The sequence below is a fragment of the Gastrolobium bilobum genome, unplaced genomic scaffold (assembly GCF_033153095.1).
Source record: "Gastrolobium bilobum isolate Gb01-03AN ecotype WA unplaced genomic scaffold, APGP_CSIRO_Gbil_v1 utg5396, whole genome shotgun sequence".
NCBI lineage: Eukaryota > Viridiplantae > Streptophyta > Magnoliopsida > Fabales > Fabaceae > Gastrolobium > Gastrolobium bilobum.
The window spans coordinates 136,498-162,800 of record NW_026897307.1 but is presented as its reverse complement, the minus strand read 5'-3'; the positions used below and the strand labels follow the sequence as shown (position 1 = coordinate 162,800).

Here is a 26,303-nt window from a genome sequence, read left to right as displayed (position 1 = left end):
ATGTGGAAGCTGAAGCTTTCAGAGAGCAAAGAGGACGAGTGGGTTAGTAGCGTTAATAACCATATTGGAAGGCAGTTCTGGGAGTTCGATCCACATCTTGGAACTGAGGAAGAGCGAGCTCAAGTGGAACAAGTTCGAAAAGAATTTAACAAGAACCGCTTCAAATTCAAGCATAGTTCTGATCTCTTAATGAGACTCCAGGTGCATGCATGCATACAGTTGTTTAATTTGATACACATATATGTATATGATTCTCTTCACTTTAAATTATTTGCTTGTTAATTTGTTTATCTTAACTCCATACAATCAAGAAACTCATTAGAAGGTTTTGTTTTTTCCTTCTTCTTTTTTTTAATGTTGTTCACATATGTCACGGCTTTTATATATACTATAGTGGGAGATTTATATTTACAAATACTTATAATTTCTTTTTCCTTAGAATTATTTATAATTATTATTTTTTTAAATCAAAATTAAATTAACAATTATAAAATAACATCGAATGAGAATAGTTGGTATGATTTTGATTTGAAAATATATAACCTACCTTGTATATATATTAAGGTTATTGTATGAGGGTTATTGTTGGGCTGATTATTTTTCCCTCCGTTTGTAGTTTGAGAAGGAAAAAGGCTTAGAGATGAAAGGAGGGAAGGTGAAAGTTGAAAGGGAGGAAGATATAAATGAGGAAATGGTAAGAAACACACTGAAAAGAGCGTTGAGATCTTACTCAACCCTGCAGGCTGATGATGGTTTCTGGCCCGGTGATTATGGCGGTCCTATGTTTGCTCTACCTGGTTTGGTAACTACAAATATCTTTCTTCCCGGTTTGATACCTTACAAGTGATCGATCACTTATAACAAATTAAAACCTTTTTTCTCTTTCCTATTTAAAAAGAAAAAAAAAGGAATAATTTTCGCTCACTGTTTCTTTTGGGCACACGCACGATTAATGAAGTATTTGTCAACTTTCATAAATTTAATAACTTTATATGATTGGATCAATTTTCAAACATCACGTGGTTGATAATGAAAAATAAGATAAAATTGGTACGTAGGAAAAATACAATTTTGTTTTAATATAATAGTTTTTGATTCATTACTAACTGGTGGTTATATTAACATCAATGGAGTATAACTTAAAAATAATTATTATACATTACACTAACGAGTATCTTTGGCACTGAACGATTATTTTAATTTAAATAAACTTTTAAAAATATAAATTAAAAAATGTTTTAAATTATAAAAAAATATACAATTAATTTAAAATAACTCATATTTTACTTTTTTTAAAAATGTTTTTTAAAAGAGAACGTAGATATAAAATTAAATCATGATATCCTAGCTATTTTAATTCAATATATGAATTAAATTTTTATTTTTATTTTTCTGCTCTTTTATCTTTTATTTTATTTCAAATTTTTGAAAATGGATACGTTGAGATTTAAAATTTTAATTTAATCCAAAAGTTTTAAATATATATTTAAAATATTAATATATATATTTCAACTTCAAGTGAATTTACTTTATTATATTTTTTAACAAAAACAAAATTATTCAAATGGGCAATCCAAATCTAATATAGAAACAATTGATTCAAGTAACACCTTTTACCATAACACCTAAAGATAATTTATTTAACTAGTTTTTAATCTAAACAAATCTCAAACAAATCTTATAATTTAATAGATACCCCTCAACGTTACAAATTATTAAATTAACTTCTTTGTTACGACAGAAACTGGCGAGCAATGCCAATACTTTTCTATTTAAAAAATAGAAACAAAATACTTATATATATCGTTTTCAATTAATTAATGGTCCCCTCTGCTGCTTCCCTCGTAACCCCCTTTGCAACAATCGAACCCGAACTTCATTTGTTGTATTTTATTTTGGGGTTTGATTTTCTCATGTTGAATGAGAATTCAATTCTCATGTTGTGGAGATAAAAAGCATGTGGAATCCATGTGTTAGAAAAAATTATATGTAAGACCCATGTCAGCACGGAAATCGAAGGGTGTGTAGGAAAATTTTAATTCTCATGTTGAATGAGAATTATAAAACCCTTTTACTTTTGGTCGAAGTTAAAAAAACAAAAAGTACTATTTTTAATATAATTTAAATAATATGTAAAAAATAATACAATTTTATAATTAAATAACTTTATGAATTAAAATTTATATAATATTACAATTTAAAAAAATTAGAATATTATGAATTTATTATATATTATATACTCTCTTTTTTTTTAATCAATTATTGCCACTTGATAGAATACAGATTAATTATAAAATAATTAAGATGTCATCATGCTAAGAAGTATTAAATGCATGTTAACATAAATCAATCAATCAATCATACAAATGGTAGTAATTCAGTTGACGTAAGAATGAAAGCATGTGTTTGATCATCTCTAGTATTGTCTTTGGAAAGAATTTAAAGTTTTAATCCTGGAACCCGTCTTGAATCGGCTAGTCGCGAAGCGATAAGTAATTGGAACATTTAAAAAAAATAAAAATGAATCAATCATTAATTACTTATGAGACCAAATTATGTGTCAAGCAAATTATGGAAGCCTCACAAATGCCTTCGTTTAATTGTGTTTAGGTGATTGGGTTATCGGTGACGGGGGCCCTTAATGTTGTCTTACCGCCTGAACATCAAAGCGAGATGCGACGCTATCTCATCAACCACCAGGTATATATCATACGGGGGAGAGTCTGTCTTCTTTTAAAGAATACAAATTCAGGCAATGTTATTAGAATCGGACTCATGGTCATTGATCTAGTCGAGGTACTAAGTCACTAGATCAATGGTTCAATCGGTGGATCACGGGTTAAACCGGATATATATATATATATATATATATATATATATATATATATATATATATATATATATATATATACTTAATTATATACTACATATTTTAAATAGTGTCATCTAAACAATAACATGATGTAGTTTAGTGGTATTTGTTATGTTGTATATCTTCAATGCAAGGGATTTGAACCCCATTGCATACAATTTTTGAAATAATTTTCTTAACTTAATAGTTATATAATAAATATATTAAATTGTGCATTTTATTCAACTAGTGATGGTAGTCTAGTGGTATGAAGTGACACTTCTCACTCCAATGTGTCGGGTTTAAATCATAGGCGGACGAGCTCTCAAAAAGGGCTCAAGCCCTATAAAATTTTAGCCCTCTATGTAATGGGGTCATTTTAAGCCCATCCTTTTAAAGCCCTCTCATTATAGGGTTTGGTTGGGGCTGGCCCGCGGGCTACAATATTCAACCCAATTTACAACGAAAAAAATTTCATCAAAAGTTTTGACGGAAAAAAGAATTCCTTCAAAAATCTTGACGGAATATTTTCTGTCCAAAATCTTCGATGAAAATGTGACCCAACGAAAATTACAACGGAAATATTTTTTTTCAAAATTTTTGAAACTTTCGACGAAGTTTAGATTTCGTAAATATTTTTGACAAAATATTTTTTTCGTTGAAATTTTTTACAGAAATATTTTCGTCAAACTTTTTTACAGAAATAATTTTCGTGGAAAATTTTTAACGAAAATGTGTTTCGTTTAAAATTTTGATAGAAATATTTTTTATCGAAAATTTTGTCAAAAATAATTATCGTCAAAATTTTTTGACGGAAATGTGTTTCGTCAAAAATTTTGACGAAAATTTTTTTCTTCAAAAAATTCGACAAAAACTTTTTTCATCAAAAATTTCGACGGAAATTTTTTTGTCAAAAATTTTGACGGAAAATTTTTCGTCAAAAAATTCGACAAAAGTTTTTGTCGTCAAAAATTTCAACAAAAACTTTTTTCGTCAAAAATTTTGACGAAAATTTTTTCGTCAAGAATTTCTACAAAAACTTTTTTCGTCCAAAATTTCGACGGAAATTTTTTCGTTAAAAACTTTTACGGAATTTAGATTCGGTAAAGAATTTTGACGAATTTTTTTTTTCGTCAATTTTTTTACAGAAACGTTTTCTGTCAAACCTTTTTACGAAAATATTTCTATGCAATAATTTTTTTAAAAAGTGACAATTTTCTAAAAATTATTTATTTTTATTTTTTCTAATAATTTCTATGCACCATTTTATTATAACTATTTTCTTTAAAAAATACATATTATTTTTTTAGAAGGCCCGCGGGCTGGCCCTAACCCATAGGGCTTTGGGCCGTGTAGATCTATATCATTGTGGGCTTTTTGGCCTAACCCACTTGGACTAGGGCTAAATGAGTCGGGCTGGCCCGTTTTGGTAGCTCTAGGCGGACCTAGGGGGCTAGGGTGGGCCACCGCCCCCCCCAAAATTTAAATTTTTATATAAATATAATATAAAATTTGAGTAATATTATTAAATTATTTGTTTTAAAAATCTTATAATATAAAATTCCTCTCCATATCGCATAACACTCAACCTTTTTTATTTTTATTCCTATTCCACTATTGATGTGAAAAAATGGCAAAAAATTGATATATTATTTTTTAAATAAAAAATTACAAGTTTATGACAGTTTTGAAAATAATTACATATTTATTGCATAATATCACGCCCAATTTGGGCGTCACCAATCATGCCTGAATTGGGCGTCACTCAAGAGGCAATCACGCCTAATTTAGGCGTCACTCATCAGATGTTGACACGTGTCACATTTTTTTCCAAAAAGAAAATTAACAATTTAATCGTAAAACTTCTGAAGGCCATAACTTTTGACTTGGTTATTCAAATCAGGTAATTTTTTTTTATTTCACATAATTTTTCGAGATCTACGCAATGACATTTCATCTGACATATTTTATTTCTCACAAACACAATTTAAATTTGCAAGAATGGTATTATAAGAACGGTTAAACCCAGAAGCCTCTCAGTTCTGGGTTTGTGATTTAATATAAATAAATAAATAAAGATTTGATTTGTGATTTAAACTCAAAAATCAATTTGAAAAAGCAGTATTAATTTCTGAAGGAAATACTGAAGTGAAAAATCAGTATTAGCACGGATTCAATTATAGATGAGTTTAACAATATGAAAATACGTAGAGTAAGAGTCAACTGAAGTGATCTTAATATCTGTAATATATTTCTTCCAATTTTTTGCATATTAGGTCTGTATTGTATTTGAAGTACTTTTATTTATGAAAAAGCATTTTTATTTTTCGCCCCCTCAATAAAATTTCTGGGTCCGCCACTGGTTCAAATCCCTCCTGCTGCGAAAAATATTTTGTAGCTAATTTTAAAAACCCGATTTAACGAGAAAATCGGTACCAGTTGAACCGCGGTTTATCACCAGGTCACCCGGTCAATACCGGGTCGAATACTTAAGCTGTTCAATGTCACAACCGGACCAGTTTTTCGGGCCAACCAGCCGGGCTAGTCCGGTTTTAATAACAATGAATTCAGGTCTTTTTTAAGAGAATGATAGATATAAAGAAGTGAGACCCACAATTTTATTTTTTTGTCTTTATTATTTTCAATAAAACCCACATCTCTTTATATCTATCTCTCTATTAAAAGAACCTAAATTTATATTCTTTAAAATGAAACATATTTTTTTCATATCTATATATACTTTACAAATGATATTATTATATTATTAGTCACTTCCAAAATGTTCTAAATCAAATACGGTTATATTAGGGGCACCTTTTTAATCGGTCATTTGTAACTAATTGACTAGGATCGGAGTTGCGTGCATAGCTTAATTGACCGGGACAAATCAGTGTTAAATTTGTTAGTCATGAACTCATGCTAGCTAGCTCTTCTTCTTCTTTTTATGAATAATGTCATTTGTTATCAGAACAAAGATGGAGGGTGGGGATTGCATATAGAAGGACCCAGCACAATGTTTTGTACAGCTCTCAGCTATGTCACCTTGAGATTGCTTGGAGAAGACATCGATGGTGGAGATGGAGCCATGCAGAAAGCAAGAAGATGGATTCTTGATCGTGACGGTGTTACTTCGATTCCTTCCTGGGGCAAACTCTGGCTTTCAGTAAGTGTGTCTGTGGGTATATCTTAAGTAACTTGGACACTCGTGTTTAATTTAAGAGTTTAATGTGTGTCATTCAAAAGAATACAAATTGTGTTCTTTTAGTGACTCTCACAAAGTATGAATGGTCATACTCTATATAATTCTGAAAAAAAAAAAAAATCACTTTACACGTCATTAACAGCGATGTGAATGGAGAGAGAGAGAAAAAAAATAACTTTTCATATTTATACAAAATATGACCGGTCATACTTTGTGTAAATCATCTAAAAGGACACAACTTGTGTCCTTTTAAATGATAGTCTTTTTTCCCTTAATTTAATGTAGTAATGGTTTTTGAATAATAATTTAATCAAATGGTAGCTAGGTTCGTAGATAAATATATAATGAAAATGGATTATTGGAATATAGGTGCTTGGCGTTTACGAATGGAGCGGCATCAAACCAATCCCCCCCGAGATATGGTTGCTTCCATACTTTGTTCCTTTGCACCCAGGTTCTCATTAATTTTATGGTTAATCTCTTAAAATATAAGTATGCACATTATATAAATTTTAATGGCGAAAAACTTTTCTCTTTACTTTCATACTAATCACACCTTTGGTTAATATATTGTTTAAAAGATCAAATGATCAATTACCAAATGAGCAGGTAGGGTGAGAGTATGTGTGTATGATCCTCTCCAATACTGTCTTTAAGAAAGGTTTAAAGCCTTAATCACGAGACTCACTCCGAATCGAATTAGTCACGAAGCTATGAATCGATTGAAATAACTCAAAAAAATACATAATTTAATGATTTCATTTTTAATTTTTCAAATAATAATACACGCATACATATATTAAGAAGTGTATTTTTTATTTTAATTATTTAAAGAATTGTGTAAAAATAATATAAAGAACTATTGTTGTAAATAATAATTATTTAGTTATTATTTAGTCATTTATTTGTTGTATTGGGCCAAGCCCATTAGGTCAAAATTAGGTCAAGTATTCTCTATAAATAGAGAACCTTTTGTACAGATTATTTACAATTCTATAATATATTAGAATACCATTTTTCAAGTTGGTATCAGAGCTCTCTATCTGAGGGCTTTGCTTCCGCACATATTATCTTCTTTTTTAAACAAAACCCTAATTTCTTTGCCTCTTGCCGCCATCGGAAAATTTTTCCGGGGACCTTTTGGACCAAGGGGACCATTGTTGTGAATCTTATTTCCTGGGTCCTCATCGTCAGGGGGAGAACAGTTCTTCAGAAGACTCGTCCCCTTCCTTCTTTGAGTCTGGATCAATCTTCTCTCTTCCTAGTGTGTCTGCTCCTGGTGTGTCAGAACCTTCAAATACACCTGAGATACAACCCATAATGTCTCACCAGCAACCTCAATCGTCTGAACCACTGGTAAGTCCTGAATCTCATATTTCTTCTGAGTCTCCTGAATCTCCTGTTTCTGATTCTAATATTATTTCCTCTCATGATTTGTCTATTTCTTCTGATATCTCTAGTGACTTACTCATTGCTTCTACTTCTGATGACTTACCTATTGCTCTTAGAAAAGGAAAAAGATCTTGTCACAAGAAAACTTGTTCCTCATGTCCCTCTTGTACTCAATACCCTATCTCCCACTTTGTTTCCTCTGCTAATCTTTCTGTGCAGAACAAAAGCTTTGTTTCAGCACTAGATTCTATTGCAATCCCAAAATCAGTACATGAAGCCTTGAAAGATAGGAATTGGGCTCAAGCCATGCAAGAGGAGATGAATGCTTTGGAGAAAAATAAAACATGGGAGGTTATTGATAGACCCAACGGAAAAAAAGCAGTAGGGTGCAGATGGGTTTATGCCCTGAAATATAATTCTGATGGCACTCTTGAGAGATATAAGGCTCGATTAGTGGCCAAAGGTTACACTCAAACCTATGTCATTGATTATAAAGAAACCTTTGCTCCAGTTGCAAAGATGATAACAGTGAGAATCTTGTTATCCCTTGCTGCCCATTACAATTGAGATATAAATCAATTTGATGTGAAAAATGCTTTCCTCAATGGTGAGTTAGAAGAAGAAGTCTACATGGAAATCCCGCTGGTTTTGATTCTGTGAAGGGGAAAAATAAAGTTTGTAGATTAAAAAAGGCCTTGTATGGATTGAAGCAGACACCTCGTGCTTGGTTTGGAAGATTTACTAAGGTTAGGATGACCTTAGGATACAGACAGAGTCAAGGAGATCACACTCTTTTCTTCAAGCACTCCCAAAATGGGAAGCTTACTGTGCTCCTTGTATATGTTGATGATATTATTATCACAGGTGATGATTTTGTGGAGAGACAGATTCTGCAAACACGGCTTGCCTCTGAGTTTGAAATCAAAGACCTTAGGAAACTGAGATATTTCCTAGGGATAGAAGTAGCTCATTCAAGCAAAGGAATTTTTATCAGCCAGAGGAAATATGTTCTTGATCTTCTCAAAGAAGCAGGAAAGCTCGGGAGTAAACCCTCTAATACTCTTATTGAGCAGAATCACAAGATGGGCTATGAAGAAGAGAGTCCTCCAGTTGATAAAGGACAATATCAACGGCTAGTTGGGAAATTGATATATTTGGCCCATACTAGACCAGACCTAGCTTATGCTGTTAGTGTTGTCAGTCAGTTTATGCACGATCCAAAAGAAAAACACATGCAGGCAGTAGAGAGAATTCTTCAGTATCTTAAAGGTACTCCTGGTAAAGGATTGTTATTCCGACGTGATGGCAATCTATCTTTAGAAGTCTACACAGATGCTGATTATGCTGGATCTGTGACTGACCGTCGTTCTACCACTGGTTATTGCATGTTTCTTTGCGGTAACTTGATGACATGGAGAAGTAAGAAACAAGATGTGGTTGCCAGATCAAGTGCAGAAGCTGAATTTCGAGCTATGGCTCAAGGCATTTGTGAGTTACTGTGGCTGAAAATTGTACTTGATGATCTCAAAATAAAATGTGAGGGACCTATGAAGCTGTTATGTGATAATAAGTCCGCTATTTGTATAGCTCATAATCCAGTTCAACATGATCGGACTAAACATATTGAGGTTGATCGCCATTTCATCAAAGAGAAACTTGATAGCGGGTTGATTACCACTCCATACATTCTCACTGGGCGTCAATTAGCTGATCTATTAACAAAGGGGCTTCCTTCAGACAGATTTCAAGAACTTACTAGCAAGCTGGGAATGATAAATATCTATTCCTCAGCTTGAGGGGGAGTGTTGTAAAATAATAATAATTTAGTCATTTATTTGTTGTATTGGGCCAAACCCATTAGGTCAAAATTAGGTCAAATATTCTCTATAAATAAAGAACCATTTGTACAGATTATTTACAATTCTATAGTATATTAGAATACCCTTTTTCAAGTACTATATATATGAATGACATCACTGTGTTTGCAGGAAGGATGTGGTGTCACACTCGGTTGGTTTATCTACCAATGTCATACTTATATGGTAGAAGATTCGTGGGTGTTATCAACGCCATTGTTTTATCCCTTAGAAGAGAGCTGTATACTCTTCCCTATCATCTACTCGACTGGGACCAGGCTAAAAATCTATGTGCCAAGGTATTCTCTCTGTGTGTGTTTAACTACACTGGCAACCCATAATTTATTGGAAAAAACAAAAAAAAGGCTTCTATAGTTCTACGTACTTTCGAATTAATGTTGGCAAAATAGTAAGGTTTGAGAACATTTGGACTTTGTTGAAGCATTTTGTAATAGGGGAATACTTTTCTCCACAGAAGAGAAGAATTGTCTCCTGAGACAAAAAAAAAGTGGGACGAGTAATTTATAAAAAAAAAAGTAAAAACAAAAGCTTGGCACGAAAGTCGATGTATGTGTAGAAATAAAATCTTGTCCCATGTGAAAGGAGAAAAGCATTTCCTTTGTAATAATACAAAATAATCTTGTGTAATTTTTTTGACAAAATAGATTGTTATTCGTAGCAAACATAAAATGGGAAAAGTGTTTGTCATTTTAAATGACATAACACTATAAAATATATGTAAAATTAAGAAGTATAGTTTACTCAAAATTATAAAGTTTATAAATTATTACTCTTATTATAAAGGAATTATACATGCTAATTACAATATATTGTAAACTAATTATTGCAGGAAGATTTGTATCATGATCCACGCGTAATGATCCAAGATATTTTATGGGGTTTTCTTCACAATGTAGGGGAACCTCTTCTCATGCACTGGCCTTGCTCCAAGTTAAGGCAGAAAGCACTCTATCATGTAATGGACCATATACACTACCACGACGAAGACACAAACTACATCTGCATTGGTCCCGTTAATAAGGTATTAAACATGGTTTGTTGTTGGTTGGAGGACCCCAATTCTGACGCATATAAGTGTCACATTTCAAGAATCAAAGACTATCTCTGGGTGGCTGAGGATGGAATGAAAATGCAGGTTCTACATCAATTATTTCTTTGCCATTATGTTACTAACACATTTTTTCTTACACGGGTGTAAATGGGTTAGACCGACTTACAGGGATTTATGGCATGGCCTATCTTAAGCAAGACTTGACCTATTACAAATAATAAAATAGATCAGGCTTAGATTTTTAAAAAAACTTATTAGAAAATAGGCCCTAGATTTTTTTGTATACATCGGGCCTTTAAACCAACAGGCCGGCTTATATCATATTATTTATTTTAATAAAATAAATAACATTATTATTTTAATAATTTTGAATAATAAAGTAATATTCTTTTAGTTATTGTTTTAAGGGGTTTATATTCATCATGTAACATGATACAATCACTTTTCTTACACACACACAACATTTTGAGGGGCCCGCATTTTGGAAGCAAAAAAAAAAAAAACTAAGGCACGCAAAACGAATCTCTATAACATAACACAATCACTTTTCCTATAACATAACTTTTATAAAACCCTTTTTTTAATTATTGAATGTTTAATAGGCTTAAACAGGCTAACAGACCTAAGCCAAGGCTTTTATTTTTTAAATATAGGTCAGACCAAAATTATAATTTGAGAAGACTAACAAACCAGGTCAGATCCAATGCTTTTTACATAAGCCTAGCCTAGTCTATTTACACCCCTACTTACAGCACTATACCTCTTGGTGTAAATTATCTGTGTCTACAAAAGTTGACAAATGCATGTGTATTAGCTTCAATTTAGATTAGTGATTAAATATTGGCCTGCAAATAATGAAAACGGTTGTTCCATGTCAGGGATATAATGGTTCTCAATTTTGGGATGTTGCTTTATCTGTTCAAGCAATCTTGGCTACCAATATTGATGATGAATACGGTTCAATGCTTAATAAAGCAAATAATTTCATAAAATGCTCACAGGTATTGTATATTGACTGAAGAAACTAAGATAAACTGAGTGACAGATATTGATGATGATAAATAAATGGTGTTTGGCTATGCAGGTTACAAGGAACAGCTCTGGTAACCATAGTTACTGGTATCGCCACATTTCTAAAGGTGGTTGGCCTTTCTCAAATCCAGACAACAGTTGGCCTGTGTCAGATTGCACTGCAGAAGGCTTGAAGGTGACAGTCATGAATGGATTTATCAATATGAAGAAAAATAGAAAATAAAGAAATGAAGTTATTTGGCTGGTGAAATTTTTTCATTTAAAGCATAAGACTCTATAGATAATGATGATGAATTATATGCTGAAACCAAATTAAGTTAAACATTCAAATCATATTCAAAGCTAAGCTAATAGGTTCTTAAATCATCAAAGTTATATGAAACAAATCATATTGTACCAAACGATAGTAACTCAGTTAGCGCATGGGAGCTGAGCAGGTAAGGTCCTGGGGTGAGAGCATGCATTTGATCTTCTCTAATACCACTTTTGGGAGGGATTTTGTACTGTTGGTGTACATAAGATGTGTCCCATGGAGGGTGAAGTATGTTGATATAGAGGGTATCCATAGTGGCAATGGTAGAGACCAAAACACTAATGAAGCTTCCCATGGTGTGCATCAAGGGGGGTGTGTGTGGCAAGATGGTTCTACCCAGGGGTAGAGTAACAGCATGGTCGAAGGTGGAGAAGAAGATCCCCCCTCCATGTGTGAGGGGGGTATTTAAAGAGGAGAGTCCTTTTTTGGGAGAGACCGTTAGTCCTCCCTCTGCTGTCTCCAAGCCATGTCTTGTCCTTCAACAAGACATGCTGCTCCTGTCAGTGTACAGGGGCAGCTGTGCAAGAAGGGGAATGCCTTAGTGGTGAGCCTCTATGACTTGCCATGGGTGTCCTCTAGAAGGTTCTAGATGTGGGCTTAAGAGATTGGACCCAACTGGTGGGCCTGAGGTGTGGATCCGAAACAGGTTTAAAGTCTTAATCCTGAACCCGTTCAAAACAGGATTGTCTCCCTTGAAAGATATCTGTGGTTTATAAAAAAAAATTTAAAAAAATCATGCTGTTAAACCTGTTCATGTTCTTTTCAGGCAGCCATTTTGTTATCAAACTTGCCATTTGAGGTTGTTGGGAAAGCAGTGGAACCGGAACAGTTATATGATGCTGTTAATTACATTTTATCCCTGCAGGTACCTACTAATCATACCGAACAGAACATATATAGTGTTAAACATTCTTTTTTACATTTTAGTGATTTCATTGAGTACTGGGGAATAAGAAGAATGGTTTTATCCAAATTTAGAACTTGAACATCATGTCATTGTGGCTTAATCAAATTGCTCTTCCATATTATTACAGAATAGAAGTGGTGGATTTGCATCCTATGAGCTCACAAGATCATATGCATGGCTGGAGGTAAAGCTTAATTACTTTCTCTAAAATGACGAAGGTAGATTCAATTTGTTAACACCATTGGTTTCTGTCACAGAATATAAATCCAGCTGAAACATTTGGAGATATCATCATTGATTATCAGTATGTCTGACATATTTTCTTGTGATTTATATGCTGAGATTATTGTCATTTGTATCTATGATAAATGAGTCCATAATTTATTGTAGGTACGTAGAATGCACATCAGCAGCGATTCAAAGTCTTGTCTTATTCAAACAATGGTTTCCAGAACACAGGAGGATGGAAATAGAAACTTGTATTGCTAAGGCATCAAACTTTATCGAAAGCATACAGTTAGCTGATGGCTCATGGTTTGCTTCATTTTGTCCAGAAACTCACTTCTTTTATTACATGTCATGTCATGCAAGCGAACTAATTCAGAAAAGGGTTTCAATTATAGAAGGATTAAGATTTAGGCAATCCTGACATACAAATTTCAAACATTAACCAAACGAGAGGTTCATTAATTTAATTGTGTTGGATAACATCAAAGGATCAATATTTTTAAGGGGTTTGTTTTTCTCATGTTGCGTGAGAAAACAAACCCTTCCTACACACACCATGAAAAGGTGTGTCACTCATTTTTTTGTTTTTTGTTTTTTTTAAATAGGTGGGTCACGTATTTAATATATCTATGACATGAGATTAGAATTCTCCTACAACATAAGATTTACTTTTCCCTATTTTTAATTGCCAAATGATGATATAAAAGTGCCTAGTTAACAATTAAACTCAGTTTGTCTAACTAAAGCATTAAAAATAACTATACATATATAAACGAGAAAGAGCAACGTTATAATTACAATTTATTTTTGTTTACAATATTTTACAATCGTATCTTAACCGTTGATTTCTGACAATCAACAGTTATTATTTTCGCAAATTAAATCCATTAATTAATTATTAATTCGCAATAAATGATAACCGTTGATTGACGGAAATCAACGGTTAAAATATGATTGTAAAAGATTGTAAACAAAAATAAGTTGTAAGTATAATTTTTCTCTGTATATATTTTTACCTCCTGCAAATTTCTCTTGAGACTTCTATTAGTGTTGGCATTGACGAAATTCTATTGAGTAAACCATTTTTTATAATGTAAAGGCAAAATATATAAAGATTTGCAATTAATTAACTAGGTATGGATCATGGGGAATCTGCTATACCTACGGAACATGGTTTGGAATAAAGGGGCTCATAGCTGCAGGTAAGAGCTACCAAGATAGCCACAGCATTAGAAGAGCATGTGAATTTTTGCTTTCCAAACAGCAGCTTTCTGGTGGCTGGGGAGAGAGCTATATGTCAAGTCAAAACAAGGTAACATGAAGTTTATAGTGCTTTATAAAGCATCTATAGCTAATTTGCCCCTTAATTTCGCAATGTTAATTTTGAGCTTAGTTTGATCCCTTTCAGAGTAGCTTTTCAGTAATTAATGGTAAGCGATTGTACAAATAGGTATACACAAATCTGGAAGGACACAAATCACATACAGTGAACACTTCGTGGGCTATGTTGGCACTTATTGAAGCAGGCCAGGTACAACAAGGCAATGTTAAATTATGTTCAATGTCTAGAACCAGTTTATTTGGATTTATAATGCTGAGATAAGACCTTGACCAGCTAAAAGGACATTGCTTATTTTATTGTATATAGGCCCAAAGAGATCCAACCCCATTGCATCGTGCGGCCAAGGTGTTGATCAATTCACAAATAGAAAACGGGGAGTTTCCCCAACAGGTAACGAGTAACAACCACCACTCATATGCAGTATATACATTGAAAAACAGAAGAAAAAAAGTTCACTTTACTATCACCTAAAATTATGGGTGAAAATTTCAGTGAGTATAGCTTTATATAAAAATCATTACTCACTTTTTCACTCCACACTAAACTTATGTTACGTGAGAGAGGGTTTCAAAAATTTATCTTACACTCGTCATTAGATAAAAGTGGTGTAAGATTTGTTAAACTTTCATTTTAATAATGACACAAATTATTGATTATTAATGACTTTAACCTATTAAATAATTATTATTAAATACTATTAATTTTTATAAACATTGCTACGATGTTCATGGTCGTGCACGGGGAAAAAGTAAAGGCTTGAGAAATAAAATTTTAACAGTTCTGTAACTCTGAAAAACTGCCGACCATGAATTTGTATACATGGGCTTGCTTTCTCCAATGTTGGTTGAATAGCAAAACCTCTACTGAGATGTGCTCGTATTTAACAAATACCGAATATGATCTTATATTGCAGGAAATCATAGGAGTCTTCAACAAGAATTGTGCTATCAGTTACTCTGCATACAGAAACATCTTTCCCATATGGGCACTTGGAGAATATCGAAGTCGCGTATTGCTTTGTCCTGACAAAAGGTCAAGAGCAACTCCATAATCATGTAAAAATAAGACCCCAAGAGTTTTATTTTCTGCTTTTCTATGTCATTTGCATCCCTCTTACAATTAAACAATGTCTACCCTTTCAGCTACATAACTGTAAAGGAGAGGAAGCAAAAAAATCTGCATAAAAGCAGGAAAACTACTATTGAATAAAGCTGATTGAAAATGAATTGCGATTAGACTGATATAAAATGTGCCTTACAAAAATTGCGCTTGTATGAAGATGAGTACATCAAACTATTTTTATCACGTTACAAGAAATCCTCGGTATACCCACAAAAATAATAATAGTAAACCTAATCAACTTTTAACCAATTGGCTGCCCTGATTACCCTATCGATCCAAGGAAATGGAGTCTAGAACAAATACTTGAACGTCACTGAATCAATGTTTGGTTTTGATTTTTTGCCTAGGCTATCATCGCTCAAGGATTGACATTTTGCGAGTTAAGGGCTCGTCACACCTAAATTTGGGAATTACTAAGAAAGGCAACCACACACCTCATACTTTGAAACAATTTATCTACCCTCTGCCATACCATGCACTGAATATCTAGAAGCTTCCTTGCCTTTTCTTGTAAGTGTGACTGCTGCCGAATTGTCTCACCATGTATCTAGCAAGATGAAAAAAGAAATATTGTAAACATACAACCAGAAAAAAAAAAAAAAAAAAAAAATCAAATGCATTTGAACTACTCCATAAACAGCCAAACTGGCCAAGGGAAGTCCCTAACCTTCAAAAATAGCCTGATGACAGCTTGTAGAAACTCAAAATTATTTCTGCAGGAGAGCTCATGAATAAAATAATCTAGAAACTGTTCAATTGATAACAACTCAGGTCTCTTCTCAGCTTCTTGCTGATCATCGTCATCTATGATTTGAAACATTCGAAGTTCCATGTCCAGAGCTGATGGAGATAATCCCTTGATATAATCAGTGAATGCTGCATCTACAATTTGGAACGTTAAATTTTAGAGACGTGCTTGTAAAATAAATTTTCAAAGAATGAACGAACTCTAATCAATTGACTAGGATCAACCTACAAGGTGCAAAATAGAATAAAATAGTTGGGTTCTTACAACTGTCTGTCTCTTTTGATGATTCAAGAAGATACAGAAAACGGGATGGTTGCATATCTAGTCTTGTCTTGTTCATTTGTTTTTCTTCACCTGTTCCATCCTTCTCCTTTACTGATAACTTACCAGGTTCAAACAATATTTCCCCCGAGAGGGATGGAACTGAAGGCAAGAAGAATGGAGCCTTTTCAGGTTTTTTTGGAGGCTCAATAGGTTTATTGCGAACCTGGAAATTACAGTTTGTAATTCAACAAGCAGGATAAACTAGATGTCATTTATGGGCATAACAGAAAACAGAAATTAAAATGAACGAAATAAGGTTTCACACAGAAGTTCATAGCATAGAAGGAATGCTGCTGAGAAGTCAAGACCTTTATGATGTCTAAATTGATCAAGCTTTGCCACTGGCTCTTAGGCAGCAAAGAAAGCATGACTAGATCTGGTATTTGTTTATCTTGAGTTGGAAAATCTGGAGCAACTTTGGGTTGAGAGGCATTTACCACCTCTTCAGCATGCTCAACTTGAGAATGTTCTGTGGAAGAGATAGATGGCAACTTGACGCCCACAACCTCTTTTCCACTTGCATATGAATCGACATTTGAAGTACTAGAGAACATTGATTGGTTTACCCTGATAAAATTTCTCACTATTAAAAATGGTTCCTTGTTAGCATTCTAAACTTCATTCGCAATTAATAGAACCATTGTTCCATTAGTATCATTTTAATCACAAGTAACAATTTTTCCCATTCAGGATTGTTTATACCTTTCAGCAATTTAACAAAACCAGCCTTTGTTCCAAAGAAATAACATGATAGTGAAAATGTTTTATATGGAGAATGTTGCCTCAGATAATGAGGCATCTCCGCTGACTTAAATCTACAAAATGACCACCTACAAGAGAAAATCAGTTTCCCCATCTTATAGGATTCGTTAGATATAAAGTCATTCATGTGCTTTTACCTGACAGTTTAAGCTTTAGGAATAGTTGGTTCATGAAATGCTATCAAAGTCTTTATGAGTGAGTGGTCTAAAGTTCACTCCTACAAGAGAAAATCAGTTTCCTCATCTTGCCAATCCCATTCTTCTAATAAAAAAGGTTAAATTTCAAGACAAGGTTCACATTTCAAGTTCAAATGGCTCGTGTAAGGGAACGTATTAGATATAAAATTATTCATGTGCTTCCACCTAACTGCTTAAGCTTTGGGGATAGTTGGTTCATGATAGGATTATTTACACACTAAAGACTATAAAACGATATAAATCAGATGCAGCAAACACTAGGAAAAATGGAAAATATTTTCTACAAAATTATGTTCTACGAACCAAGAAAAATAAATTTGGAAACTCACCACAGGTATACCCCATTTTGATCAACATGGGTTGTTGCTAGTATATCCATGTTTGGAGACAGGGATAATGCTGTGATAGGCACATCAACTTGTATGGCATCAATCTGTCTTGCTAAGATCACATCCCAGATTCTAAGACTTCCATCCATACTAGATGACAGAAGCCACTTCCCATCCTCACTGAAGCACAAATCTGTTATACGATCTGTGTGACCTTCAAATTTACGAACAAGTCTAAGAGCCACGACATCAAACAATCTGATTGTTAAATCATCCGCTACTGTAGCCAGGAGACCTAAAAATCATTAAAACTCTTCAATTTCTTCATGACCCAAAAGTAAGAATTATATAGGGTAGGAATTTCTTCTTTTCTCTTCATGCATTTTACAAAACAAAGGAATTAGGAATACACAAACATGTGGATAGATGAACATGAAAAGTAATAAAAATTCAATTTACCACTATAACGATGGTAAACAATTTTAACAACAGAACAACCAATCTCCATTCTGGATGTAAGACATCGTTCTTTGAAATCCCAAATCTGCAATAAAACATATTAAACCAAAGTCATTATGATTTCCCTACAATTACAGAGTGCCTTCAAACAAGAAATATGAACCTTTATATCTCCTTGATATCCTGCACTTATCATGAGAGTATTTGTAGAGTCACAGGCAACTCCAACCACTTCACTATCATGAGCACAACCTCTTGATTCTGACAAGTCAATGTAAGCACCCCTGTGAATTCCAGATTGAAGGTTAAACCTTTCAACCCAACCACCTGCTGTCCCTAAAAAGGCAAAATTGCCACAAGCACTGATGGCACAAGCCTGTTACCATATGAAAGCAGTAGTCAACTAGAATCCACCATTGTCGTTCAAAATATTTATAATTATAAATAATGACATCCTAAGAGAGATATGCCACATGTTTGTATCATTATTATGCCACACGTTCAATATTTTTTTCATTATAAAAAGGAACTTGAAGCAACAAAACTTTTAGAATAAAGTAAGATACTAAAATAAGCAGAACAATTACACATATATCTTCTTTAAAAGCAGTGAATGAAGTTGAATTCCTAACCTTAACAGGTGTTGGGTTTTCAGGGCATGGATTCAATATATGCTCACCAAGAACAAAATTTTGAAGTCTCCACACATATGCCTGGGCAGTATCCATATGACAAGTAACCACATTGCACCAATCACGTTCTCTAATTTCAGCTGAAGTTTACACAAGAAAAGAACATGTGATACTTCTGAAAGTACACTATATTTTAAATTGTTTAAGAATAGAATGCTAGAAGTGCAATTATAAAAAAATTACATACATGTGTTTGTGTAATCATGAGTATTTAACGAGGTTTCTCTGGCTCAACAGCTGATTTGGGTTAATAATATGTGATTCTATTTGGTGTTAAAGCACGTGGTCCTTTTTTAAGGGGACATATATGCAGAGGTTGGGCAGCAATGCTCTATTGATGTTTTCTCTCTCTTTTTGTTGGTTCATTTCTATCTTTTTCGTTATGGAGGATCCCTTATCCTCCAAATTCAGAGTAATTTTCTGCTGTCTTAATGATTTTATTCTTTTACCAAAAAGAAAGAAGAAAACAACAAGCAGCTTTAATTCCAAAATTTTGTGGCCAATTAACAAATCTTAATCAAACTAGCCAGAAGGTCACAAAAATATTATCATTCATCATTCCTTTGTTAGTAAGCCTATATACTCGTCATTTATCAGCCATGCTTTTAATAAATTTGTCAAAGAAACAACTAGTTCAAAGTATAAACTTCAAGTCGTTAGATGAAGTTACATGTCTAAGTTTGATCTCCAACACAAATATGAATGAATGCCAAAGGATGAACTTACCACAATCAAATGCAATCACAGGCTTCAATTTTATTTCTTCCTCCTGTACAAAACATACACAACATGAGATATAAGAAGCTAATTTGAATTTAAGCATGTAAAACTGCTTTTAGAGTTTAGTCAAACAAGAAGTAATATTTAGTAATTACAGACAGTATAAATATAACTAAATGCATCATAATCGAATGAATATTGTCAGGTTACAGTGGGAAAATCACCACCTCCAGATATATTCAATAAAATATGAATTGTTCACTAACAAGAAAAAAGAATCAGAGTACCATACCCTTCTTAATCCTTTCCCTACATGTTAACATCTACCTTAAGCACAAGGTAGGCAGTATGACAGTATCACTCGGCGACATGGCTGATTGATTGGGTAACTATTAAAAACCTATCGACGATCTATGATAGGGCGTCAAAGAATGAACAAATTAATTACAAACTCCCTTTTGCCAACATCCAAGATTGAACATGGCCAACATGTACCATGAAATAAAGCACTCAAATTAATGGAATATATGAAAATATCTCATAATATCTTCTTGTATCTTAAAATGATTTAAAATTTCTTAACTGATATTTTATAAACGATTTCCTTATTATATCTTAAATTAATTACACACACGCACACATACGTGCACATACCTTCCAAATTCAGTTAAGCAACAAAAAAATCAGAATGAAAGCAACGGTCATACCTTCACTCTCAGTTTCTTAGCACGTTTGGAAACATGGCGTTGAGAAAGCTCCCTACTTTGCTGATCCTATTAAAATTTCAATAAATACATTAATGTGGGGAAAGCAATTTAGTAGAAAATGATTGTATACAGTGAACATGCACAACAGATTAGGCCATAAAGTAGAGAAAATATAAAAGAGGGGAAAAATAAATATGCATGTCAACCGGCTTGGAGGGAGAAAAGGCTGGAGAATTAAAAAAAATAAAAGTTTATATATCTGAATGCACATTGTCATTGGCTTATTGGATACAAAGAACTAGACAAACATACAAGAGAGAGATGACTATTATTTTATAGGCATTAGTAATGGACTAGCTTGGGGTTGCCTTGACTGTAGATATAGAGGCAGCAATGGACTCCAGACAAGTGCTCTTATGGAGTAAGTTTCCAATATGATCTTATTAGTCAAAGAAATTAGTGTGCCCATATTGGGAATGGTGCGTATATTATTTTTCCCGACAGACTATTAGTTAAACTAAAAAAAATAAGTTAAGAAGTTGATTTTATCCAAATGAGTAGAGATTATTTTTATTTGGGAAGGGGGGTTGAAGGGGAGGGGAGGGGGGCAATAATTTTCATAACTAGAACAAAACAAAATTTGCCTATATTAAAGAAACTCGTATCCTATAAATGAATTATAACCAACCTGAACTACAGAGAAAAGGCGAAAGGCACGATCCTGACCTGCAGAAAGAATATGTCTTCCATTGGCATAAAACCTGCGATATATATCATTTGCAGGTGTGACTTAAGTGAAGGTACATGTCAAATTGAAAGTGCAAGATTAACAAACCATTACATAATAAGATGACACGACCCAAAAAATAAAAAATAAAACATGCTAAATAGCTAATTTAATCCAAATAATTTAACATCATTCTGGATAAACGATTACCAAAGAGGGGAGGGGGAGGGGGAGGGGGAGGGGAAGGAGGGAGGGTAATGAATCCTCCTCCACCAAACTAACAAGAAAGCCAACCAATAAAAAGGAATACTGCAAAAACCTGACAGAGCTACAAAATAGCTCTATATTCTGGTGAAAAATCAACAAAGGGGACTCTACAGAAGAATCCTATGCTGAACATCATAGAGATGCCAAGAAAACAACCTTGCTCGAAAGCATGACCAAGGATACATAGATTGATGCACTTACAGTTGGTCCATTGCACATGGCTCAACCATTGACTCAAGAAGCTCAGAGTCAACCAAAAGGAAAGCAACACATTTGGCGTGATTTGAGATATAAGATTTGGGATGTATTTTGAATGATTTAATTGTAATTATTTATTTATTTTTAGAAGCTAATTACTGTTATATTTATTGTAGGAAGTTTGCTTATTTTTAGGATTTTAGATTTTTGAATTTTGAATCAATTTGTAATTAAGTCCATAAAAGGGTGCTTATGACCCTTTTTCTAGGAGTTGAATTTTGTTATTTTGATAATTATAATTGAGAACCAGAGGCTTACTATTTTGTGAAATCCTAACTTTTTGTTTAGCCACTTTTCTATACGCTTTCGGCATCATAGATACTTCCCTAAAAAATCAAAAGTTCAATCATTACTTTCTGACCAAATGCACCAAAGTACAGAAAGCACTAGCTTTCGTCCACCGAAAGGTTGATAAATGGAAATTAAGGAGCAGCAGATGATGAAGTTGAAAAAGTTGTTTCTATAATAATTATTAATTAGTATTAACAGACATTGATACATACACAACAAATTTGATAATTAAAAATAATTCCTAAATAAATTAACATCTGGAAAATAATTATTACCTTATGCAAAGGGGAGGAGCACTATGCCCACTTCGAAAGCGCAAAAGGCGAGGGTCACCATCACTTGTGTCGAAAATCCACATCTGAGAAAAAAAAAAGCCAGGTCAGAAAAAATTTGAAAGACTAATTCACACCAATTAAAATCAGACTAAATAAAAATTGAAAAATTTTATTAACTAAGATAAGTTACTTATTTTTATAGATCAAAAAAGTTGATCAGAAGCAACATATTACTCCATTAAATGGATAATCCATCAAAATGGAAAAAGATGAGCATGAGCTTCAATGGTGACTACAACCAGTAAAGCACAAAGGACTAGATATAGTCCAAATTGAGGGGGAGTATAGATAACAGTACTTGTTGGAAATGGTTATTTTAATCAATGCAGCACATTATTCATGTCCTAGGAAGTGAGTCTCTTGATATTCATTGTTCTTGTAAATACAAATTGTAATTAATCCCTTCGTGTATATAAAATAGCAGCGTGCTGAGTGCATTTTCACTCAAGCAAATTCGTAGAAACCTTTTAAGTTTTATAATCTATTCAAGCATCGTCAAAGAACAAATAACTTCATTTCTTCTTCTTCTTTTAAGCAAACAGAAAACAATCCATAAATACACTCAGAAATTAATATTCCCCCTAGATATAAGGTCTGTCAAGAAATTCAATAAAAAATCTATATATGCAGGCAGCATGTGTGTATGTCTTCTTCAAAAAAAATCTTACTTTAATAGAGTTATCTGCTGATGAACTCATTAGCACTGGCTCATTAGCAAAAAAATGTAGTGATGTGATCACACTATCATGAGCCTCTCTTACAACTGACTGGAGCCTTTTCTTTTCCAGATTCCATATACTAATGACACCAGATGAACCTCCAGAAGCTAGAAGTGGTTGCCCATCTAAACAGGAAAAATAAATAAACCAATAAAAATAAGCACAAACCACTACGTTAAAAATCCCGAAAAAGAGAGGCAATTAAACTTAATTTTGTGATATAATACAATATATTCTTATTGGAAGAAGTCAACAGATCAGTTTCCTACGCAGTGAAAAGTTAACACAAGGAGACTCATTAAAGAAATATATTCCATGAGGAAAGAATTCAGTTGATTCATACAGCAATCACCTTTTGGATCCATAGGCTGTGCATGATAAGGGGGATCAAAAGAATTTTGAGAACATTCATAAAATTGTCAATTCTTCAAATAGCACAACAGAAACACAGTTCATTAGACTCAGAGGCTTCAAAACACATGCATTGACAGTTAAAATTAAATAGGTAGTGTAACTCATTCAATTTTGCAGAAAGTTAGCAAGGAGTAAGAACATTTATTTAACTACTTCATTATAAATCAATGAAAATCTTAAAAAATTATTAATCTTTTTCATTTCCAAAAATAAAAGAAATGACTAGAAAAGATTAAGTTTAATGTTGCTTAAGAACAGACAAAAACAAAACAAATTGCTCGCATAGTAATATGATATCTACAATAACAGCATTGCAGCAAGTGCAATGCGTTAATGAATTTAGACTAAAAGGATTTGTGCTCTTACCAGTGCTAAAAGATAAGGCAGTCACAGAACCTCGCGTAGAATGTGTAAATGCAACCAACTCTTCATCATATCGAATGTTGTGTACATGAATCCTTCCATCTGCACAGCCAACAGCAACAACATCTAGAGCAGGGGACGAAACACAACAGGAGATAGGTGAATTCCATCCCTTAAACTCAAATATTTTTTTCTTTGCGCTAATGTTCCAAAGCTGCATAGGACCTTGCTCGCTCGCAATAAGAACCTGTTTGCATGCTTCTCAATCATAAGGGGCGGTCTTACGTCTGACCAATACAATTTCTACAATGGAGAAAGACATGTTTACCTTATTTAGGTAAGTATCCGGATGCATTAAACAGCTGGGGCTAAATTTCTCATCAAGCATAATGTGGCCAACCTGGACAAGGTTCTGATCAATTTCCTTAAATGCCCACAAGAACATGTTGCCATGAGCATCAACACTGACGATATGTTCTCCAAACAACAGTAGCAATTTAACCTTAGCATCATGGCTGCTCCAAGTTGCAACCTAAAAAAGTAACAAATGATAAAATTCCTGAAATGCTCCAAAAGAACAAAACACCCACAACACTATGTTGAGTACCTGATGTGCACGCTTGAACACTGCAATGTTATTCCCATAGGCAGCAAAAGTGTATTCGCGATAGGAAGCAAGAGCGCCGATTTTCTTTGGCAGTTGAGGACCTTCATGTAAAAGTGCAAATTTTAATAGAAACCAAAAATTGAAAAATAAAAATAAATAAAAAACGAACAAGGAAAAAACAGTCTTACCAACGAGAACCAAATTGAGCTTTGCACACTGCAAAGAGCAAATTCCAAATCAACGGCGAAGTTGATTGAAAGTTAGGTCAATACAAAAAATAATAATAATAACAATAGTGTATCATATATTCAAAGATTTAAAAAAAAATTGAAATGAAAGGAAACAGAAAAGAAGGTGTGTGAGCTGAGCTGAGCTGAGCGTGTGGTTTGGTTCAGAAATTACGTTAAAAATCTGAAAAGCCTTTCCAACACTAACAGTGAGGAAAGTTTCAGTGCCAAGTCTCTGAACAGAGAAGGGTACGCTGCTTGTGATGCATCCGATTGCTCTGTAAGGTTCAAAAATCCCCATCCTCTTCTCTGCTTCTATTCTCTCACCGATTATTTACACTCTCTTTTTCTCTCTCTCCAACCAAACCCTATGCCTCTCCACACTCAGGGTTTTAGGCGTTAGGGTTTTAACTCAGCTATTTTATTGAACACCAAAACATAACTTTATTTTCCCTTCCTGTGTTAATCGTTGACTTATTTTATTTTATTTTTGTAGGAATTGTTGACTTATTTTATAAGCAAATAAGTCATGAAAGATTAAAAAAAAAAAAAAAAAGTGAAGGCATTAATTAAGTTGATTATTTTTTGTATCATCAAATTTTAATTGTTGATTTTCGTTAATATGATGGTTAAAATTTACTAGATAATATTTATTAATTAATTATTAATTATCAATAAATTATAACTGCCATATTGACAAAAAATAACTGTTAAAATTTGGTGATAAAAAATAATAAATTTAATTGATGATAAGTATAAGTGTATAACCTTCCTAAAAAATAGCAAACTAATCTTAAAATATTTTTTATAATACTTTAAAAAAATATGAAAACATAATCAAAATAATATATGTAGAGTCTATCTCACATTTATTCTAATATTTGTATCTTCAATTTTTGAGTCATTATTTTTGTTATGCACCGTCAGACCACTTCGTATCCCTACTACATAAAACACTTCACTCTCCCATTTTCTCTTAACTCCTCACTATGTGCACAATCTCCTAGTGCACTTCATCTATATATGACCTCTCATAGCTAACAAGTGGATGATCTGAGATCCTCTTATCATCTTATAACTTATCGTAGTATTCACAAGGCTGGCTACCATGACTACAACATTCACACTTGTGGCAGAGCACATCCTATTTACTAAGCAAGTGACTCTCACACACACACATCTCATGTTCATACTATTGGATGTTGGCCTAAAGTGCAAGACTTTTCATTGCTTGTCATTCTTATCATAAACTTTGTAGATACAAATACTAACTATCCTGCCAGACATTGATGTTCGCTCTTGAACAACTTTTAATTCAATACACTATCTATTGCATCATCATCCAAATATTGTGTTTTAATTTACAAATACTCTGTAAATGAAATATTATATTGAAAGAGGATTCCCTTTAAGATTAAGAATTAAATTCAAAATCTCTATGAAGTGATTAGCAAAACTAAGATATTTATCAACTAAGTTTTTAAAATTTTCATGTAAAAAGAAGGAATCGAAAAATGCCTTGAAACTTTGGAGTTGAACGAGTGAAAGTGCATAATTTAGTTAATTTTTTTATGACAATGCAATTTAGAGGCAAATTGAGAGTACACTAGAAAAATTAGCTCAAGTTTTAATAGTGTCAAATATAGACTTGGATGAAAAAATTACAGAGGAAATAAGTGATAAGAAAGAATAAATCAAAGGGGTTTTTTGAACTTTTTTCTTTTTTATATTTTTATAATATATTGTCCCCAAAAAATTGATTTAATAATATTGATTCGGATAACGTATAGGCCCAATAGTTAGAGGCTCATGAGGGGACCTAAGGCGGTGGACGCAATGT

The 26,303-nt window shown here is 33.2% G+C and overlaps 2 protein-coding genes across 3 annotated transcripts; one reads left to right on the top strand and one right to left on the bottom strand.

The window, feature by feature from the left end:
* On the top strand, positions 1 to 15,246 carry LOC133305833 (cycloartenol synthase 2-like). The gene is made up of 17 exons (XM_061506074.1): positions 1 to 201; positions 617 to 802; positions 2,611 to 2,700; positions 5,820 to 6,014; positions 6,423 to 6,507; positions 9,434 to 9,600; positions 10,152 to 10,457; positions 11,252 to 11,374; positions 11,458 to 11,580; positions 12,485 to 12,583; positions 12,753 to 12,809; positions 12,883 to 12,929; positions 13,016 to 13,159; positions 13,988 to 14,165; positions 14,304 to 14,384; positions 14,502 to 14,585; positions 15,109 to 15,246. The coding sequence occupies exons 1-17, from the start codon at positions 1 to 3 to the stop codon at positions 15,244 to 15,246; spliced, it is 2,304 nt and encodes a 767-aa protein (XP_061362058.1).
* Positions 15,247 to 15,430: 184 nt separating this feature from the next.
* Positions 15,431 to 24,837, bottom strand: LOC133305841 (uncharacterized). Of its 2 annotated transcripts, XM_061506083.1 has the most exons (18): positions 24,639 to 24,837; positions 24,425 to 24,452; positions 24,237 to 24,337; positions 23,958 to 24,161; positions 23,633 to 23,876; positions 22,802 to 22,977; positions 22,074 to 22,156; positions 20,944 to 21,016; positions 20,256 to 20,321; positions 19,555 to 19,597; positions 18,769 to 18,908; positions 18,300 to 18,512; positions 18,137 to 18,221; positions 17,678 to 17,972; positions 16,698 to 16,956; positions 16,330 to 16,552; positions 15,985 to 16,199; positions 15,431 to 15,864 (listed from the first exon to the last, which is right to left on the bottom strand). In XM_061506083.1, the coding sequence occupies exons 1-18, from the start codon at positions 24,762 to 24,764 to the stop codon at positions 15,715 to 15,717; spliced, it is 2,724 nt and encodes a 907-aa protein (XP_061362067.1). In that variant the 5' UTR covers positions 24,765 to 24,837; the 3' UTR covers positions 15,431 to 15,714. The 2 variants fall into 2 exon arrangements, with proteins under 2 accessions (XP_061362067.1, XP_061362068.1); XM_061506084.1 differs by lacking the exons at positions 24,237 to 24,337; positions 24,425 to 24,452; positions 24,639 to 24,837 and having other exon boundaries at positions 23,633 to 23,932; positions 24,030 to 24,154.
* Between the last annotated feature and the right edge of the window lie 1,466 nt (positions 24,838 to 26,303).

Excerpts from the sequence above, each read along its gene's own strand:
- LOC133305833 (XM_061506074.1), top strand. The coding sequence starts at position 1 with ATGTGGAAGCTGAAGCTTTCAGAGAGCAAAGAGGACGAGTGGGTTAGT. Across the intron at positions 202-616 it reads ATCTCTTAATGAGACTCCAG|TTTGAGAAGGAAAAAGGCTT; the intron begins GTGCATGCATGC and ends CTCCGTTTGTAG. Across the intron at positions 12,930-13,015 it reads GATATCATCATTGATTATCA|GTACGTAGAATGCACATCAG; the intron begins GTATGTCTGACA and ends AATTTATTGTAG.
- LOC133305841 (XM_061506083.1), bottom strand. The coding sequence starts at position 24,764 with ATGGGGATTTTTGAACCTTACAGAGCAATCGGATGCATCACAAGCAGC. Across the intron at positions 22,157-22,801 it reads CAGCAGATAACTCTATTAAA|ATGTGGATTTTCGACACAAG; the intron begins GTAAGATTTTTT and ends TTTTTTTCTCAG. Across the intron at positions 15,865-15,984 it reads TCATCAGGCTATTTTTGAAG|ATACATGGTGAGACAATTCG; the intron begins GTTAGGGACTTC and ends TCATCTTGCTAG.